General features: G+C 38.7%; 1 protein-coding gene across 1 annotated transcript in view; it reads left to right on the top strand.

Moving 5' to 3' along the window:
* Positions 1 to 20760, top strand: part of pcxa (pyruvate carboxylase a) — a 159528-nt gene that overhangs the window by 129873 nt on the left and 8895 nt on the right. The window contains exons 11-17 of the mRNA XM_079835538.1: positions 3996 to 4140; positions 5416 to 5505; positions 6032 to 6253; positions 8759 to 8915; positions 9774 to 10014; positions 10229 to 10478; positions 14377 to 14621. Of these exons, the coding sequence (XP_079691664.1) occupies positions 3996 to 4140; positions 5416 to 5505; positions 6032 to 6253; positions 8759 to 8915; positions 9774 to 10014; positions 10229 to 10478; positions 14377 to 14621 (1350 nt within the window). The remainder of the gene's footprint in view (positions 1 to 3995; positions 4141 to 5415; positions 5506 to 6031; positions 6254 to 8758; positions 8916 to 9773; positions 10015 to 10228; positions 10479 to 14376; positions 14622 to 20760) is intronic.

Below are 20760 nucleotides of genomic sequence, written 5' to 3'. Positions count from 1 at the left end.
TACTGAGGGAAGGAGGTTGTTGGCAAAGCTCTCGCGATACATGGCCACATCCATCCTCCCCTCGGTGCAGTCGTCCTGTCCCCTTTGCAGAAAATTATCCCCAAAGAATGATGTTTCCACCTCCATGCTTCACGGTTGGGATGGTGTTCTTGGAGTTTTACTCATCCTTATTCTTCCTCCAAACACGGCGAGTGGAGTTTAAACCAAAAAGCTCTATTTTTGTCTCATCAGACCACATGACCTTCTCCCATTCCTCCTCTGGATCATCCAGATGGTCATTGGCAAACTTCAGACGGCCTGGACATGCGCTGGCTTGAGCAGGGGGACCTTGGGTGCGCTGCAGGATTTTAATCCATGACGGCGTAGTGTGTTTGTAATGGTTTTCTTTGAGACTGTGGTCCCAGCTCTCTTCAGGTTATTGACCAGGTCCTGCCGTGTAGTTCTGGGCTGATCCCTCACCTTCCTAATGATCATTGATGCCCCACGAGGTAAGATCTTGCATGGTGCCCCAGAACGAGGGAGATTGACCATCTCACCAAGCTGCTTGCCTATTGTCATGTAGCCCATCCCAGCCTTGTGCAGGTCTACAATTTTATCCCTGATGTCCTTACACAGCTCTCTGGTCTTGGCCATTGTGTAGAGGTTGGAGTCTGTTTGTTTGAGTGTGTGGACAGGAGTCTTTTATACAGGTAACGAGTTCAAACAGGTGCAGTTAATACAGGTAATGAGTGGAGAACAGGTGGGCTTCTTAAAGAACTAACAGGTCTGTGAGAGCCGGAATTCTTACTGGTTGGTAGGTTAGTCTTCAGAAAACTTTGTACAATTGCACATCCTTCTTGGAAATACTAATATAGTTATCTACATAATGTGACAGGAGTATAATAATATGGCTTAATACATGGCTATAATGCAGAAACATTAAGATTAGCTTCATGTTGATGTTATGGCCAATTTGTGCATTTCTATTCATGGAAATGATTCATGAGTTAGGCGTTGTCTTTCGGTACAGCATGTCAAATTAGTTTGTTGCCTGGAGGCAACTCGATACCATAGAGGGTTAAACTTGCTGCCTGGCAGCTACAGTGGTCACAATGGTTTTTCACTACAGGTTTATGCATCTTATTGTATGAGTATGTAAATTCTGTAGCTTCTGGCACTTTGTCCTACAGCTATACATTTTCTGAGCACAACATTAGGGACTTTTGAGTCTCTTGCATTATGTCTGGGTGTCTGTTTGAATTCTGTATGTGAGGCATAAAGTAAATGCTCTCCGTTAAAGTTTGGACACACTTGACTGAATTTGAATTTGTATTTCAGTATTAAAACCATAGAATTTTTGTTGTTATGCTGGTTGAAAGTCTCCTCATATCCTCATAACAATCACTATGTTAAGTGTTTAACTTGATGCTGAATTTGGAAATGTATTTATTTATGTTTCAATGGATGAGTTGGCAAAATAATGAAGGAAAGCCAATAATTGTCCAGAACATGGGTTCTCAACTCTTACTAGAAAGCTACAAGCAGTTGAGTTTGATCAGGGTGGGAGATAAACTCTGCATGACGGTGATCTCAAGAGCCAGAGTGGAAAACCCCTGGTCCAGAATATATAGGAACCCATTCAATGCGGTTTAAAAAAGTATCCCAGCATGCACCTCTTGAAGCTGTAAATCTAGAAAGGGTGGCATCTCAAATATACAAAAAAATAAAATAACATAAAAATACATAATTCCAATAATTTTGTTTTTCATTTCATAGTTTTGATGACTTCACTATTATTATAAAATGTTTAAAATCGTAATAATACAGAATGAGTAGATGTGTGAAATTTCTTTGACTGGTAGTATCCACTTTATTTTTCAACAGAAGAATACTAATAATAAAGTGCATTATACAGTAAAACTATTTGCACAGCAACAACCAGTTTGTTTATGATTATTATAATAAATAAAAATATAACAAAAATGGCTAAAAATAAGGTGAATATAATGTGCTGTGAAATGCATACAGTTTGTTTTTTTGAGAGGAATCCTGTGAAAGTTTGGAATGATTTGGAATGAGGAAGAATCCTGCAGTCAGAAGAATCTGGGTCAGAGTGCTGGCGGATTAGAACGGACTCTTTCCAACTCTCAATTCTTGGGAGAAGATTTGGACTCAGCCTCTCTTTTGTTTTTTTGTCTTCCTCATCCTTGATATTTCCTTCACTTTTTTTTAAGGTCTCTGCTAAACCCTTCTGTAGGGAAACAATGTGTGATGCATGTGTGGCAGGGGTGCAAATTTCAAGCGGCAAAACTATAGAGCTTCAATTAACACTTTGCTGATTCTTTCAGTCTCTCACATCTGCTCCCTCTCTATGGAGTTTCCTTTGAGTCTTTTTTTATGTGTTTTACTATGTTTGAGAGGAAGACAAATTATTTTGTAATTTAGAAAAAATAAAAGATTGCAAAAAAGTCTCCTTAAGGCTCAAAAATACAGAATTTCATTACAAAATTCTTTGCAGTGCGTGTAAATATTTGAAAATCTTTTTTTTTTCTTTGTGCACTTCAAACACTTTTCATCACAAAACCACAAATTATCTTTTTTTGCAGGTCCAAATCTTTTGCTTGCAAGTTGAAAAGTTTTGCTTGCGAGTGAAGCTGTATCTCAGTAGGCGGTCTACCCACCAAGATGAAAGTGACAGGTTGACCATGCTCACTACGTTTTATGCACTGCAAAGAATTTTATCATCAACTTCCTTATTTTTGAGCCTTTAAGTCCCCATCAAATCAAAAATGTTTTGGCCTTAAGGTCCAAAATGGCCTAAGGTTTTGTCAATAACATTTACACAATATATCATCTAAAGTGTCCCGCCCCCTACACTGTAAGGGTGCTTTCACTCTAGCACTTACTTCAGAGCCTCGGTGATGCTGGCGGCTGCATAGAATTGTTTCCAATTCATATGATCCAAACTTTTCCAATAACTCCAGAGCATTGTGAAGTCCAAAAGTCAAAATCTGTTGAAAAAGATGGATCTAACAATTTCCAAAATGCACACCATGTTTATATCTAACAAAATATTCTTCTTCAATCCATATATGTTGGCGTTTAGACTTTCAAAAACACTGCAGTGAAAAGACTTTGCTCTCCCCCTTGCCACACACAAAGCAATTTATTCAAATTGAGGACTTTGACACTTTTTGCGGTGATGCCGTCATAAAATATGACAACAGAAATATAAAGCTTCATTCTAAGACCTCAGTAGAAGCTTTGAATGTAAATATGACATGACAAAAAATACATTCTGTGCAGTCTAGTACAAACGGTCAGAATGACCGTTATGGCCACTCTAGTAGTTATTGAATTCTGGTAGTTCTAGTGTTAAACACAGTATGTTTGATTGAATTTAAAATACACAAAGGAAACTTCATACCTATCAAACTCGCTATCTCTCCAACCATCTTCCAATTTCATACTCTTTCTTTCATGTCTATCTGAATCTTTATTATTTCCCCTCCTCTGGCTGCCATCAGAGTCCAGTATCGACAGTCTGGCTAATGGATTCTGGAAATTTCTTCTCATTCAGCCGTTTCAGCTCAGAGCTCTGCAGGAACGCATGTAACCGACTACAGTATATAGAGAATTCAGGACTTCAAATGTATTGCGTTTCAGCTCATGATATGAAGTTGTGTCTTTGTGCTGTAACAGTACTCAGTGACCCTAGCCCAATTTGCACACACTCAAAGGCAGGTTTGATAGTGATGGACGAGAGTATTGAGTGTTTGGATAATGGTATTGATTTTAGAACTGCCTACCGAATGGCCCCATCTGCCCTGTGTATGACCATTAGCACCTACAGTAAGCTCAGCGTGTGTGTGTGTGTGTGTGTGTGTGTGAGCGCAGTCTTGGAGTGGTCTTCATCTCTCAAGAGCTGCCCACTTTAGGCTCTCTGCAGCTCTCAGGTCATCAGTTCCTCAAAACTAGTTAAAAATGTATTTGTCTGTTCTCTTTTCTCTCCCCAGACAAACATCCCGTTCCTCCAGAACGTGCTGAGCAATAATCAGTTCCTGAATGGGACGGTAGATACTCAGTTCATAGATGAGAATCCAGATCTCTTCAACCTCAAACCGGTGCAGAACCGAGCACAGAAACTGCTTCATTATCTAGGTAACCTTTTTTTGAACAAATGATTCAATGAACAGAATGTTGCTTTGTGACATTTCATATTTTGTATTTATTGATTTTATGAGTGGTATCAGTTTTTTTCAGTGTTGGAAATTAACTTTTTTTACGCCAAGAGGCATTTCCTCCCCTAGAATTGATTTTCAGAGGCATTCATACCTTTTATGAGGTTTTTTTTCTAAACATAAAACACACAGCACGCTATCGATTTGTGTCAAATTCCTCAATTGAATTAGTTAATTACATTCTCAATATGACCAATAATGGCTGTTAAATATAAAATCAGATTAAGTAGCTGTAAATACTGCACAAGATGTCATGACACAATAAACACCCTGCAAGAGCATTTATTGCACTAATTGTAACTGATCACATTACTTAATAGACCTACAATAGAATAGAATATATAAACATATCAAACAAAATTAATAGAATGCATTAGGGTCATTTTTTGATCACACAATGGTAATATCTGGGCCTTTTTTCCCACTTTTTGCCTTGATCGTAATTTCTTTGTGTAAAATTATAAACATTATAAAATTATAAATTACAAAACAGCTCAGTGTTCCATTATGAATGTTTAATATCAATACAAGTAATACAAAGAGAATTGTGCAGATTTATATTCTGCTATTCAAAATGTTGGCGTCGGTAATATATATATATATATATATATATATATAAATATATATATAAATATATTTTTTTTATATATATAAGAAATTAATACTTTTATTCAGCAAGGATGTAATAAATGTATCAAACCTGACTGCACAGACATTTAGAAAATAGGAGCAAATCGGCATATTAGAAAGATTTCTGAAAGATCCTGTGACACTGAAGACTGGAGTAATTGCTGCTGAAAATTCAGCTTTGCTGTCACAGGAATAAATGAAATGTTAAAGTATATATATAAAAAACTGTAATTCTACAATGTAATAATATTTCCCAACAGTCCAGTTTTTACTGTATTTTTGATCAAATAAATGCAGCCTTGGTCAGACTTGTAAAAATCCTACAGAACTGTAAACTTTTGAACGGTAATGTATATTTGAACAAACGTGTGCTTTTCACCATCCCTGCTCTTTCTCAGCAGCCCTTTTGAGTTTCAAGTCAAGTCAAGAGCCAAAACCTTTAAAGTAACGTGGGCTGCACAGTTTCCAGTCCACTTGACCCATCCACTCACTGTATTATACCAGCAGAGGTGGATTTGAAGCAGTTTGGGCTATTTGTGTGTGATTGCTTTTGCTCTCCATTCAGGGCATGTTATGGTGAACGGCCCGACTACTCCAATACCTGTCAAGGCTAAGCCTTCCCCTATCGATCCGGTCATCCCACCAGTACCCCTCGGTAAGAAACGCACACACTTACCTTATCTCACATTCACACTGTCAGTTTCTCACGCTACAAACTCTGTATGAGCCGATATTTCATTGATGCACTGCACTGCAGAAGCCATGCTGTAGAGTATGTTTACGTCTTACAGAAGGTGGTCATAATTCATCCCACAGTCTTTCATGAAGTTACCCAGCATTACCCTATATTATGATTCTACACTGGGAGGAACATAAAATTAAGGCACATGTTTTCAAAAGAGCCCCTCCACCATGTTTTCATTCACTTTTTACTTCCATCTTGTGCGGATTTGTTTGGACATGTGCCAAAAGCGAAAATCAATTGTTGTGCTCTGGAAAAACTACTTCATTCTTTCTGGGTAATATGTCTATTGAGATGCATATTGTTGTGCGTTTGTGTCTTTATGTGAATAATAGCGCTGTTAAAAATTGTTTTTTCTTTGTAGTCCTACACAGTGTGGTGTTTGTGATAATGTCTGTATTATTAATTGGCTGTGTGTTTGTGTGTATGTACTCTGCAGGTGAGCCTCCAGTGGGTTTCAGGGATGTGTTGCTGAGAGAGGGTCCAGATGGTTTTGCGAAGGCGGTGCGTGCCCACCAGGGTCTGCTGCTTATGGACACCACGTTCAGAGACGCCCACCAGTCCCTCCTGGCCACTCGCGTACGCACTCACGACCTTAAACTTATCGCGCCTTTTGTGGCTCACAACTTCAGCAATCTCTACAGCGTGGAAAACTGGGGAGGTGTGGTACTAGTTTGTCACTATTGTTTTCTTTCCTTCCTCTTGCTTTCTCTCTCTGTCTCTCGCTCTCTCTCCCCCTTCCTCCCTCCCTGCATTCTATCAGCTGACCCAGCCTACTATTCTCCAGCTTGACTCACATATTCCCTTCATTCCAATTGAATAACACAGAGTGATCAAAAATACCCATCACTCTTAAAATTCTGGGGCCTCATTTATCAACGGTGCGTGTGCGTACGCACAGATCTGTGCGTAGTGAGTGCGTAAGAACAGTTTCATGCAAAGTGTGGGATTTGTGTGTAAGTATAAGCACACCTCTGAGCATGCTTGCGCAGATAATCTAGTGGTAGAATAGCGGTACTACACATAAAAAAGCATTTAAGAGTGTCACAGTATGTATTAAGTAATCTACATATGTCCTGATTTCCTTTAATTATAAAACACTACATTTTCATATACATTTTTTTTGTAATTTTAAACACAATGCGTAATTGGTGTCAAACCCTATAAAAGACAGCTGTGACAAATGTTGATGCAATTATTTCCTTGGACCCAACCTACAGTTCCCTTTCTGAAATCCTTAACAAGCCGAAATAAAATGGGGCTTTCAAGCTATCACCAGATTCCCAAACATTATTGGAGCCACAGAATGCACCCACATCGCTAGAAAGGCACCATCAACCAACAAATGTAATGATGTAAATAGAAAAGTGTTTCATTCTGTTAATGTGCAAATCATTTGTGATGCAAATTTGTTGTTGTTGTTAAACGTTGTTGCGTGACTCTTCTTTGCCATTATTGCGGTGAGGAAAAAACCCAATCACGTGATTTTTAAAGGGATGTGTTGTCACCATATATGGTTCATTGGAGGCGTTTCCGAAAGCTAATGAAGTGAACGTGAACGAGCATGGTACTTACGCACATGTGGGATTTATCAACAATGATTGCTTATTCATGTGCGTAAGAACTGTGTACGCACGTTTGATAAATACAGTCGTAGGATGAAATATAGGACCTTTTCTACGCACTGTTGATAAATGAGGGCCCTGGATCCTATTTTTAAGGAATAAATATTTGTTAAAATAATTATAATAATTAATAATAATTTGTTACCTTTATATAGCGCTTTTCTATAGGCACTCAAAGCGCTTGTATAAAAATAATATTTATATTAAAAATATGTACAGTTGCATTGTCAAATTATTAGATGATTTCAATAATAAATACATTTAAAACTATTTTTGCTAGATGTGTTTGCCCAGGCTTTTAATGCCACTTTTCACAAGTGGCATAAATGCAAAATTTGGCCATTTAGTATATAAAAAACAGCAACAGTAAACTAGCAAAACACATTGGGTCTCATTCACTAAGTATGCGTACTCACAGAAAAAATATAGGAACAACTGAAACCACACATGCGCAAACAGAACTTAGCTCTGTATGGCTTTATAATCGTGTTAAAAAGTTATATTTCATCCTAACATGACTATAATTACATTTAACTATATTACATTAATTGTATTATATAATCCATATATAAAATGATGTAATTAAATTATTAAATAGTACAATTTAATTTAATCTTATATACATTCAATCATATACAGTTAAAGAGTAGGAAAAGCTGCATTATAACTTCAGCTGCGAGGTTTCTCTTAATAACGCAATATATATACGCGTATGTACAGCTAGCTAATGAGGTCTGTAATATGAGTCTTTATTAAATGTGTTTTTTGTGAGAACTGGTGAGAATGGCACACTTGGCATTGCTCAAGGATCCGGGCAAAAGCGCGTCTGCGAACAGCAGCAAGTTTGACGAGAGTGACTAAAGGCTATAAGGAAAGCGTGTGCGGAAAGCCCTTATTTGGAGATGGTTTGGGTGTGTTTTATGCAAATGACTAACCTTGTGCACACGGCCGCTAATTTAGAATACTCCACATTCACTAACATCAGAACGAGGTTAAGAACAAATTCATGTGCGTACAAACGTTTTGTGAATCAGGTGAAGATTTGTTTGTGAGAAGTTCTCCCGTGCGAACAAATACGAAATAATTCATTATTCAATTCAATTATTAGTGAATGAGACCCAATGTATTTTTAGACATTGTCATATGAACAACCAGTCAGCAGTGTCATTAAAACTTTGTTAATTGAAATTATAAAAATAATTCAAAAGATTAATAAATGGCATAATATATAATGCCAGTCAAAAACGACACTGATTTGAGTCATTCAGTACTAATATTCATTACTTTTTTTCACCAAAAAATAATTGCTCATAATTTAGCCTTTATGAATTTCCGAAGGATGCTGTTGCATTTGACTTACAGCAAGGGTCACTGGATACGTGTTCAGTTCATTTCTGGAATGCAAATGTGGAAGTAGGATTCCAATGGGTTTACATGCTTCTTAGAGTTTTCCACATCTGTTCCACTAATGCTGGATATTCTGATCCTCTTATTTTATTATATTTATTTATTTTGCCCTGTCTCTCTTTCTTTTTCAACAGGCGCTACGTTTGATGTGGCAATGCGTTTCCTTTGTGAGTGTCCCTGGAAAAGACTGCAGGAGTTGAGGGCTCTGATGCCAAATGTGCCTTTTCAGATGCTTCTGAGAGGTGCCAACGCTGTTGGATACACCAACTACCCTGACAATGCTGTCTTCAAGTCAGTCATGTGCTATCTCACACCACAACCTGCTCACAGTCTGAATGAACTTCTCAAATGTAATTTTTTTTACAGGCAGGAATTTCCAAGGAATTAAATGTTATGATTTAGATTCCACTTACAGTTCTTTTTGTCCTTTTAAAGAAGCAAGTGAGGAATCAAGTAAGAAATTCTTCCACATCAGAGGAAGAATGCAGACGTTAACAAATGAACTGAAAAATCATTCGGTTCTGACTCTGGCCCTAAGCACCATTCAGATGACTTTTAATTCTTATTAGAATGTGGAGCTGGGGAGCATTTCTGCTCATTTAATGGCTTTGTTTCTGACCTTCCATAAAATGGCTGCTACCAATTTCCATTCCATTTTAGATCAAAAATCTTACATAACCTGTTAGCAAAATAAGCAAAATACATTTTAATTAGCCCAAATAGTTGTTTAAAGGGTTAGTTCTCCCAGAAATTTACTCAACCTCAAGCCATCCTAGATGTATATGACATTCTTCTTTCAGCCTAACACAGTTTGAGTTGTATTAAATAATATCCTGGCACTTTCAAGCATTATAATAGGAGTGCACGTTACCTTGCCCAGCCATATTTGTAAGGTAGAAGAGCAAAGGTTAAGAGCTTTTGCTATTTGTATTAGTTTTTATAAATGTATAAATATCTGTTTATTTATATATATATGTATGTATGTATGTATGTATGTATGTATATACATATAATATATGTTCTTTTTTATTTTTATTTATGCTTTTACATCTAATATATATTTATTTTATTTTATTTATTGTTTTACCAAGAACGATGTCAGTGATAAACCGTTACTCATTATCATATAATTTCCTCTGTTTTTGTTAGGTTCTGTGAGGTGGCCAAAGAAAATGGTATGGACATCTTCCGTGTGTTTGACTCGTTGAACTATCTTCCCAACATGCTCTTGGGGATGGAGGCAGCAGGTGCAGCAGGAGGAGTGGTGGAGGCGGCCATCTCGTACACAGGCGACGTTTCCGACCCGACAAGGATGAAATATTCTTTAGACTACTATCTCAAACTAGCAGATGAGCTGGTCAAGGCTGGAACGCACATCCTTTGCATCAAGGTGGTGGTTTGTTTATTTTTGTGTGGGTTTTATTTTATTTTATCCATTTGTCTGTTTTGTTAACCTCAACTCTTGCTCACTCTTTCATCTCGACTGCTGCTCCCACTCTCCCTCCACCCACACATGAAATACCACTGCATCACTGTCTCTGTTTGTTTTTAGTGCACTTCTCTTACTTTCCTTTACTTTCTCCTTCTGTCTCTCTGCTTTGCAGGACATGGCGGGTCTCCTGAAGCCTGACTCTAGCGCTTTGTTGGTCGGCGCACTAAGGGACCGATTCCCAGACATGCCGATCCACGTGCACACTCACGACACTGCAGGGGCTGGAGTGGCTGCCATGCTGGCGTGTGCAGAGGCTGGAGCAGACATTGTGGACGTGGCAGTTGACTCAATGGCAGGAATGACGTCCCAGCCCAGCATGGGTGCCATTGTGGCATGTGCCAAAGGCACCAAACTCAATACTGGTGAGAACTGTCAATAAAAATGTCTTATTAGAGCTAGTATACAGTATATTATATTATTGACAGATGGGCAGACAGAGGGGTAGATGGAAGAGAGATACAGTAAATCAATAGATAGATGGGTTAAGAGGATTAGATGGATAGATAGGTGGATGCATAGAGAGAGAGAGAGAGCGAGAGAGCAGACAGACAGACAGACAGACAGAGCTGGGTCACCTCATTGGTCCAAAATCTCACTCCACAAAACTGTACAGTATATTAAACATCAAATATGATCCTATTGACTTTGATTGTTGTGTGACTAAGTTTTGCATTCAGTGAGGGGGAAAAAAAACGTTGGCAACTTGGTCTCATCCTGGTTAGGACATGGTGTTAGATTGATTAATTATTTGTGTTGTTTTCTGTTCTTTTCTATGCACATAAAACAGTTCCTTTGTTTATTTTAGTTTGCCTGGTTTTCCATGATACAGCCCATCACTCATTTTCCAGGTCATGCGTTAGATGGAGCATGATGTAAACATTCTTCTTCTATCATAAAAGCTATTATCGTGTCTTTATTCACGAGAACAATTTACTCCTCACCCTTCTGCAGTTGTGAAGCTCTTACCGCAACCCAAAATGCTCTTCATGGTATTTAATATTCAACACACCTGTTTTACACAATTTTTCAACTGCTGCGCCTCATTTCATGCAAATGCCCCCCCCCCCCCCCCCCCCCATTTCCTTCTTTTGATATTTCTTTCCCCTCCTTCATAATCCAGGTGTGAATGAGGTCATGGGAAGTCAGTTGAAAGGAGAAGAAGAGCAAATAGAGCAGAGCAGGAATGGTAATGAAAGAAAGGGGAAAAAATGATAACACAGCATGGCCAGTCAGCCCTGGAAGGAGTAGAAGAAGAAAAAAATGATGTTGGGGTGAATGAAAAGAGTAGAGAGAGGGGTCAGAGTGGACAGACATAATTTGGATGTTGGTGGCTGACCCCTGACCTTTCCTTAATTGTGACATTACTGTGGCTGCTGGTGCTTAACCTTCACTGATGAGTCTTGTGCCCCATTGGGCCTTCTCAGTAGGGTGTGTGTGTTTGTGGCCAGAGACTGTGGAGTGTGGTCACTGTGTGGGAGACCATCTGTCTAACCACGGGTCACTACCTCACCTGTCGCTGTAGTGACCAATGGCATAAAGAGCTACCTCATTAAGGCTGATTCACGCTGTATAATTAACTTCACACATGCAAGAGTGCTGTTGTAGTGAATATCAACATAGCTGTGATTCAGTTGTTCCATACAACTAGGGATGCATCGATTTTTAACATTCTGGTTTATACTGATAAGCTGATAATTATTTTATTGTTATGACCGGGATTAAAATTCAATACTATTTTCAGTCATTTTAAATGATACAAGTGAATTTAGGCATCACAGCATTATAATGTACAGTATGAAATTATTATTATTAATATAATAGCATATAATAATTTCTACTATACTATATCAGCATTCAGTAAATATGCATTTATACTGTATTATTTAAACAAATATTTGAACATTTCATTGCAGCATAGGTTATTTACTATTTTTAAATTAAATAGTGTGATGTGATTTTCTTTTTTTTTTTTTGCTGGGACAGTGTGAACTAGCCTTTACAGTAGCTCTCAGGTACACTGTTATTAATATACAGGCTGTGTAAGTTAAATAATTAGTTTGCGCTTGCTAATTAAGCTACCAAACAACATTTTAATGAAGTACATAGACGTGAGCTGTGGCGCTCGCATACCGGAAAGCCCTGAATGTTGTTTCTATAAAAGTCCATCCCTTATGTATAAATACAACCCCCTCTCTTCTAGAGCTCCACATGACGTGGGTGTGTGACTTTGGCAGTATGAGACGCATCAGAGCACTCACATGATGAGGAGGTGTTTGCACTTTTGTTGATTCAGTTTGTTTTATTCCCTTAAGATTCAGCTGTACCCCCTCACTCTCAGTGCCTCACGTTTCTGTGATTTTCACTCCAGGAGGTATTTCCTAGGTAATTGAATTGTTTGGAGCCTGTCAGGATTCCTGTGGCAGTGTTATTGTAGTTTCTGTCTCTCCACACACAGTTTTGTTTCCATATGCAACATCCAGTATTAATCACCTGTTTACAGCTTTTTGAAACAAGCTGCTGTATGTGTTGATGTAAAAAGGAAGAGACGGCGCTGACACATGCTCGATTCTTATTACAGTAGAGTACGCAAAGGCAGCACTGTATTGATATTCCTCAAACATTCCATTTGTTCTCTCCTACTGAACCTCAGCCTGAAACTTTCAACATACAGACCAAAAAAAACTCAATTTAAGATTAAAATACGAAAATCTCCCATTGACTTACATTGATAAAGTGTTCACCGATCAAAAACCAACAGTGAAGTTGTCATTATTCTATTTGCATACTGAATTCTGATCCGCCACAACCAGTGTGTTTTAATTATGAAAATACATGACATCGGGAGCCTCGCACCTTCAGGTTACAAATGGCCGTGTCCACTCTTAATAAGGTGTGGGACTGCAAGAAGTATCACATTATGTGTTGATTTTAATGCACAGTTGACCAAAAAAAACAATGCTTTGTTTGTTATTAATTCCTGTCTGTCTGTCTATCGTTCTATCATTCTAAGTTCTATCTGTTTTATCTGTCCATCTTCTGTTCTGCCTATTCATCCAATCAGTCCATCCATCCATCCATCCTTTACTGATTTTTTAAAACATTGACAGGTAATTGACAGGACACCTAAAAATATAATATCCGCTCTGTTGCGTTTCCCTATTTTACAGGGGAAATAAATTTACAAACATTTCCACAATAAAGGATGCAAATACAGAATTGAATTGAAGGAAAAGGGAGAAAATAAAGGTTTAAAGTTCCCCTACGAAAACATGCCAAGTTGTGAGTGAGGATTTATTGTGTGAAACAGGAGATTCCCAGCCTGTCTGTCTGTCAGTCGTCTTATCAGTCTATCAAGATGGATGGATCGACAGATGGATAGATATAACATCCTGTCATCCTTCCAATTCTCCTTCAACTTGTTCTTTCACCATGTCATTTTATAATCTGCCTTTCTCGCTTACTCTATCAATCTCTCGTTGTCCTGCTCCGGTCCCTCTGCCTCCCATAGTCTCTTTCTCTCTCTCTGCTTCTCTTCAAGCCAGTTCATCACGGGAAAGGCCGCGTGGCAAGAGATCGATGCCCAGGCTGACTGACGTGTGCTGATTGATCAGTCTGCATGGGGAGGAGCTGGACACGCTGCTTTTACACCGTAACATCAATAGCGCCTAATAGCTTGTAGCCAGGGTGGCAGCAAGTAGAAGAAAAAGGCATGCAAGCGAGTTTTATGAGGGCGTTGTTGTGGTTCCCGCTGTTGCTCTCTGGTATAACGGGTGCACACGCACACGTTAGAGTGTGTTTGTGTGCGTGTTATCTTTTGCACAGGAAAGCTATTGTGATCACAGCGATGGGCAATTAGTGAGGATGAGGGAGCCAAACGAGCATGTAAACTCTGTTGCAAGTGGCGCGCCTCATTGATTGATTAATTGACTGACTGCTGCTGGTAAATGATGAAGCTGTGAGTGGCAGGAAGCAATCTATGCTCCGCCACCAATTCCCTGCTTCTACCACATACAGGCCCCTCTGTGCTGAGCTTTCGAGGACTGATTAAAAGCTTTGGAAGAATGCCTGATTAGCCAGTGCAGTCTGTTAAAGAGACGAGGACTTTCATTATTTCTGATTAAATATTAATGTCAGATAGTCATTTGTTGTGCTACTTGTTCTCAGATTGCATATTCCTCTTGGTAGGCTAATGATCTCTCCTCCTGTCTTTCTGTGCTCTTTCGTTCTTTCTCTTTCTCTTCACCCACATCTCTTTCTCAGGCATCTCTCTTGAGAAGGTCTTTGACTACAGTGAGTATTGGGAGGTGGCCCGAGGCCTTTATGCTCCGTTTGACTGCACCGCCACCATGAAGTCTGGGAATTCAGATGTCTATGAGAACGAGATCCCGGGTGGCCAGTACACCAATCTCCACTTCCAAGCACACAGTATGGGGCTGGGGAACAAGTTTAAGGAGGTGAAGAAAGCCTACGCAGAAGCCAACAAGCTGCTCGGTGACCTCATCAAAGTGAGCAATTACACCTGTGTTTTGGGACACAACATTTTCTTTATTTTCATATTCAAACCTATTTATAATTATTTGTGTTGAACTTTGTTGTCTTAAGCTCTGGTTTATAGAGATTGACTCGATTGATACATTCTGACAGACTTTCATACAACAGTCAGGTTGTCACATTTTATTTTCCCTATAGCGAAATTCATTGATTTAAGGTGTGGTAACATTTACATTGTTCTGTGAAATTTTGCATGCAAATTCATTGCAATAGCATTCCACACGATCAGGAATCGCAAACGATTTCTACAAGCAATTTCACAATGGCTGCTTGGTTTAAAAGTGACTTCAGGTAAAGGTAAAACCATTTACCTTTTTTGCCCCCAAATTTTGCTAATGTGACAAAATGTGGGACTGTTCTGAAATTCCAACTAATGTAAATCAATATTTACGTTGTATAATAGTACAAAATGTATCTCTCACACGTCCCGCATTGTACCGCAAAAAAAATCACATCTACTGTCCAGCAACAGAGCAATAACCAGGTGGACATCCTACCTTTAGAGCTAAATTTACTGTTACAAACTTCACTACCCATAAATCTGGATTGACTCATCATAGATGGGTTAGAAATTACAGCAAAAAAGTGGTGAACTAGCGATGTTTCCATCCAAAGTTGCAAATTTAACTTGTGCGTAAAATTGGAATATCGCATAAAACATTTGTTGAATAAAGCAGCGTTTCCATCCAGTGAGTCGAAGAGAAAAAAATCTTCACTTTCTGATAAACTGCCACTAAATATCAGTAAGAAAAGTAGGCGAAGCCACTGTATATAATAAATGACTTGCTTCTCAGAGCGTCCAGACGATCTTGCGTTCTGCTGCAGATGCCTGCTGTTTAGGAATGCAGTCGACAAACTTTTCTCAGGCATTTCAGAACAACCAAGACAGCATTTCTGATCGGTCTGCTGGTTAGTCCAGTTTTGCCACCCCATCGCTCAGTCACATGATTTTTTCATGCACATTGAGGAATTTATTCAGTAAATGTGTTTCCTTCATAGTTTATGTGCATGTTTTTTTAATCCGATACAACATTTATCAGACCTAAACGAGCGCATACAGGTTTTTTTTCACATTTTAGAATTTATACGCATCTTGCCCTTTCCATCCAGCATTTTTTAAATGTGATATACCACAATATGCATAAAAATAGGCGGATGGAAACAGCTACTGACTCCCATGGTGCATTGTGAATATATTTGTATATATCAGCTGATTATATTTTATAGTTATAAATGATTAAATCAGTAGTTTTATATAGTGCAATGCCATCTGTAATGCTTCATGGGAAGAACTTTTGACTTTCTTTTTTTTTTTTTGCTTTGGTTTAAATCAAAATGTATACTGTTGTAATTCTTCTTGGAGCTTATTTTATTTATTTTTTATTATTATTTGTTCATGGAGCTTGTTTTCTGTGGAAATTAGTAGAATTCTTTAAAACTATTTGGAGAAATTGGGGGGAAAAAAGCTTCCAGAACTAAGGCCAAGAAGAATTACTGTCACTTTTAGGCTACGCTGTGATTGTCAGACGAGGACTCAGGTCATCTAATTTCTCATGAAATGCCATAATGCTTAAAAGATTTTAGACATGATTAAAATGTCACTGCAGTAGTACATGAAATGGTGTCATGATGAACCCCTTTAACCTTTCATGTGTTATTGCTTATATTTATCCAGATCTTCAGTCTTTCTGAAATCAGACATTTGAATTTCTCATGAGTCTAGTCTTTATATGGAGCCACACCTTTTAGATAATTAGGTCGCTTTTTTCCCTCACTTGTTATGTTTCACACGCTGCAAGACTGAGTCGTGATGTTGTCAAATGCTCACTCTTGAGTCATTCCTTTTATTGTCACGTCTGTCCATTTCCCGGCTCGCTGATATTAATATGATGTTAGGCACATTCAAAAGTATTGTTATAATTATTTTGGTCAAATGCAAACATGTAGCACCAATTTCCCATCATACAAAATATTCTGTTTTTACACTTGTGCTTGTTACATCTGGTGCACATCATTTATTCAAAGGCTTTCTTGGACAGATTTCAGAGTTTAAAAACGTCCTGCTACCTCATTGAATGCCCTTATACACAAATAAGATAGATGTTTGTGCTAGAGGATTTTGAAGTTGTTTTCCTCTAATTTTGCACTGGAATAGATTCTTAATTCTCCTTGTTTTTTTTCCTGTGGAAACTAGTTCACTTGAAACGTCGGGTCCTGGCACGTAATCGCTTCAAAACACTCTAGCTCTTCAAATAATAAAACCCATCTCTGAAGAGACAGCTTTATAGCTTTTAAAAATTTGTCAGTCATCTGAGAATTCTATCATTATTGGCATAAAATCCACTCTCAAGCCTTTAATGTCTTGGATACTAAAGATAAATATAAAATTTTAGTTATATTTCTGAGAGGTTGGTAGCCTGACGTCGTCATACTCAATTCTAGTCAGAATATGAGTCTGAGACCGCTCCGTTGGGCTGTGATTATGGGGCGTGTTTCAACCGAACCAGGAAAGACCTCAATTGGATAGACCTACAACCAATCAGAGCAACGGAGCGACGCATAACGTTAGTTGTCAAATGTCAACAGAACTCAACTGCACTGTGTTGCCATGTCCGTGGGTTGAAGCGACCCCAATTATGTGATATACAGACCCAGGAATGCGAATTTTAGCAGGCAGCGCTGCCAAAATAACACATATTTTACCCCCCAAATGCCTTTTTTTCCCGGAGAACCCCCCCTGGAAAGCTATTGGGCTTGTTTTTGGCTAGTTTTGAGGAACGTTAGCAATTGGGCGGGTTTTGTTGTAAAAACTTGGCAACCCTGTCTGCACGCACGCTGGAATAAGTAGCCTAACGTTAGAAGAACAAGATTAGTGTAAACAATCTTTGCCGGTGTTGTAAAAAAATTATTTAAGGATACACAGAGTACTTACCAACACAATTATCATTTCTGAGAGAAATAGTAAAGGTGAATGCATATACGAACAAGTTCTCCTTTTAGGATTAGAACAAATTCAACCCAAGCGGCTTTTGATGACGTGGATGATTACGTTACTGTTTATCATCTGTCCATCATCGTCTAAAGCCCGCCCTGACAATTTCATTGGTCCGAACAGTTTCTGTTCGGGCATAATTACTTCTCTACCGATCAATTCCAGACCGAACTGCCCGAGTAAAAATGTTGTGGGCGGGGCTAAGTTCGGCTGGCATCCAGGCTAAGAGGTTGGTATATCTAAATGAAGAAAATATATATTTTATAAGCAGAATATACAGTGGGGCAAAAAATTTAGTCAGCCACCAATTGTGCAAGTTCTCCCACTTAAAAAAATGAGAGAGGCCTGTAATTTTCATCATAGGTACACTTTAACTATGAGAGACAGAATGAGAAAAAAAATCCAGAAAATCATTGTCTGATTTTTAAAGATTTTATTTGCAAATTATGGTGGAAAATAAGTATTTGGTCACCTACAAAAAAGCAGGATTTCTGGCTCTCACAGACCTGTAACTTCTGCTTTAAGAGGCTTCTCTGTCCTCCACTCATTACCTGTATTAATGGCACCTGTTTGAACTCGTTATCAGTATAAAAGACACCTGTCGACAACCTCAAACAGTCAGACTTTAAACTCCACTATGGCCAAGACCAAAGAACTGTCAAAGGACACCAGAAACAAAATTGTAGACCTGCATCAGGCTGGGAAGACTGAATCTGCAATAGGTAAGCAGCTTGGTGTGAAGAAATCAACTGTGGGAGCAATTATTCGAAAATGGAAGACATACAAGACCACTGATAATCTCCCTGAATCTGGGGCTCCACGCAAGATCTCACCCCGTGGGGTCAAAATTATCACAAGAAAGGTGAGCAAAAATCCCAGAACCACACGGGGGGACCTAGTGAACGACCTTCAGAAGGCTGAAGTTACCAAAGTAACAAAGGCTACCATCAGTAACACACTACGCCGCCAGGTACTCAAATCCTGCAGTGCCAGACGTGTCCCCCTGCTTAAGCCAGTACATGTCCGGGCCCGTCTGAAGTTTGCTAGAGAGCATTTGGATGGTCCAGAAGAGGATTGGGAGAACGTCATATGGTCAGATGAAACCAAAATGTAACTTTTTGGTAAAAACTCAACTCGTGTTTGGAGGAGAAAGAATGCTGAGTTGTATCCAAAGAACACCATACCTACTGTGAAGCATGGAGGTGGAAACATCATGCTTTGGGGCTGTTTTTCTGCAAAGGGACCAGGACGACTGATCCGTGTAAAGGAAAGAATGAATGGGGCCATGTATCGTGAGATTTTGAGTAAAAACCTCATTCCATCAGCAAGGGCATTGAAGATGAAACGTGGCTGGGTCTTTCAGCATGACAATGATCCCAAACACACCGCCCGGGCAACGAAGGAGTGGCTTTCGTAAAAAGCATTTCTAGGTCCTGGAGTGGCCTAGCCAGCCTCCAGATCTCAACCCCATAGAAAATCTTTGGAGGGAGTTGAAAATCCATGTTGCCCAGCGACAGCCCCAAAACATCACTGCTCTAGAGGAGATAGAGTTTTAGGTGGGAGAACTTGCACAATTGGTGGCTGACTAAATACTTTTTTTCCCCACTGTATATTTTAGAGTTCACAATTTCTCTTATATTTGACCCCCTTAGGTCATTTTAAATGGTCCTTTGGTGTGACATGAAGATTTTAATTATATTAATAAATAGATATTAATAAATAATTGTTTTATTTATATAGCGCCTTTTATACTATTAAATATTATATTATGATTGCACATAAAAACAGTAAAAAGTATTCCATGTAGTCTATTACAATTCTACATAATAGATGCATGCTTAAAGATTATAAAATGAGGAAAATTCTGTCAATCCAATTTCACATCACACCCACATGTCATTTTCCCAAAAGTATTTTGTTTGGACTACTCTTAAGGAGATTAAGAAAATTTTTATAATCAAAATTAAAAGGTGAAGATATATAATTTGTATTTTAAATCAAGTTCTATTCATAACCTAAGAACTCTAGGAATAAGTATATTTAGAATATTAACTGCTTTAGAATATGTTGTGATCAATATTAATGTTATATGCAACCACAGATATTCAGCTAGATACTGGATGGTGGAAATTAACCAATATTCAGTCTGACTCTGTTTACTTAAAAACCAATTTCATATTCTGTACTTTCTGTATAATGTGAAATCCATATCATGTTTAGATTTCCAGTCCATAATCCGGTCTTACAGAGATTTAAATCAGATTTCACCCCTTCATTGCATTTAAAGTTAGAAGCCCATTATGAAATTTGAGATTAGCAAATAAGTGTATGATTAGATCCATGCAGAAGTGCTGTTTTTGTTTTTTTCCTTCAATGAATGGAATATTTAAAGTTCATACGCTGTAATTGTCACTTGACCGCCACAAACGCGCAGTTTAAATCGCTTGTATGCAACATTCTCCCTGGTTAAATAGGGCTTAATTATCACCCCCTGCACTCAAAAGGTCTCACCCTCACTCTTGAAATCTGCTCACGCTCATGAGATCATGAGCACCGTGGACCCGAGAGCTCCTCTCTGAATCACAGATTTAATTGCTCGCTCTTTCCTCGTTCCTCCTCCTCCTCCTCATCCCTCTTATTCTGTTGCAACCGTCTCAATCTCCAGATGAAATTGAATAAAAAATAACTTGGCAAAAAAGGGAGGCAGAAAGAAGGAGCGAATAAATAATCCTGTCCCTGTCTCCTATGGCCCAGAGACAGATCAACTGGGAAGAGCTTTAAGCAAAGCTTATCTGTTATGTTTCAGAGAGGCTCTGACTGATCTCCTCCAATCAAAGGCGTCTGTGAGCGTTTGGTCTTGCCTTGCTGCGTTTCATTTCCCTGGGCTTAATTAAATGATCGAAGATAGTCGGTTTTCTGTTCTTGGAGTCCCCCTTGCTGTTAATATTGTCAATATCGGAGGCCGAGCGGCGCGCTGCCTAACAAGCGACAGTTAGTGCTGGGTTTCATTAGCGACTCTCCGTTCTCTCTTTCTCCCATTCTTCTCCCTTTTGTCCTTATGACAAGAATGTTATCTGCTCCCTAAGCCCTGTTTCTGTTTG

The sequence above is a fragment of the Gobio gobio genome, assembly GCF_949357685.1.
Source record: "Gobio gobio genome assembly, chromosome: 14".
Classification (NCBI taxonomy): Eukaryota; Metazoa; Chordata; class Actinopteri; order Cypriniformes; family Gobionidae; genus Gobio; species Gobio gobio.
Note: the sequence above shows the minus strand (reverse complement) of the source record. Positions and strands in the feature narration are given on the sequence as shown.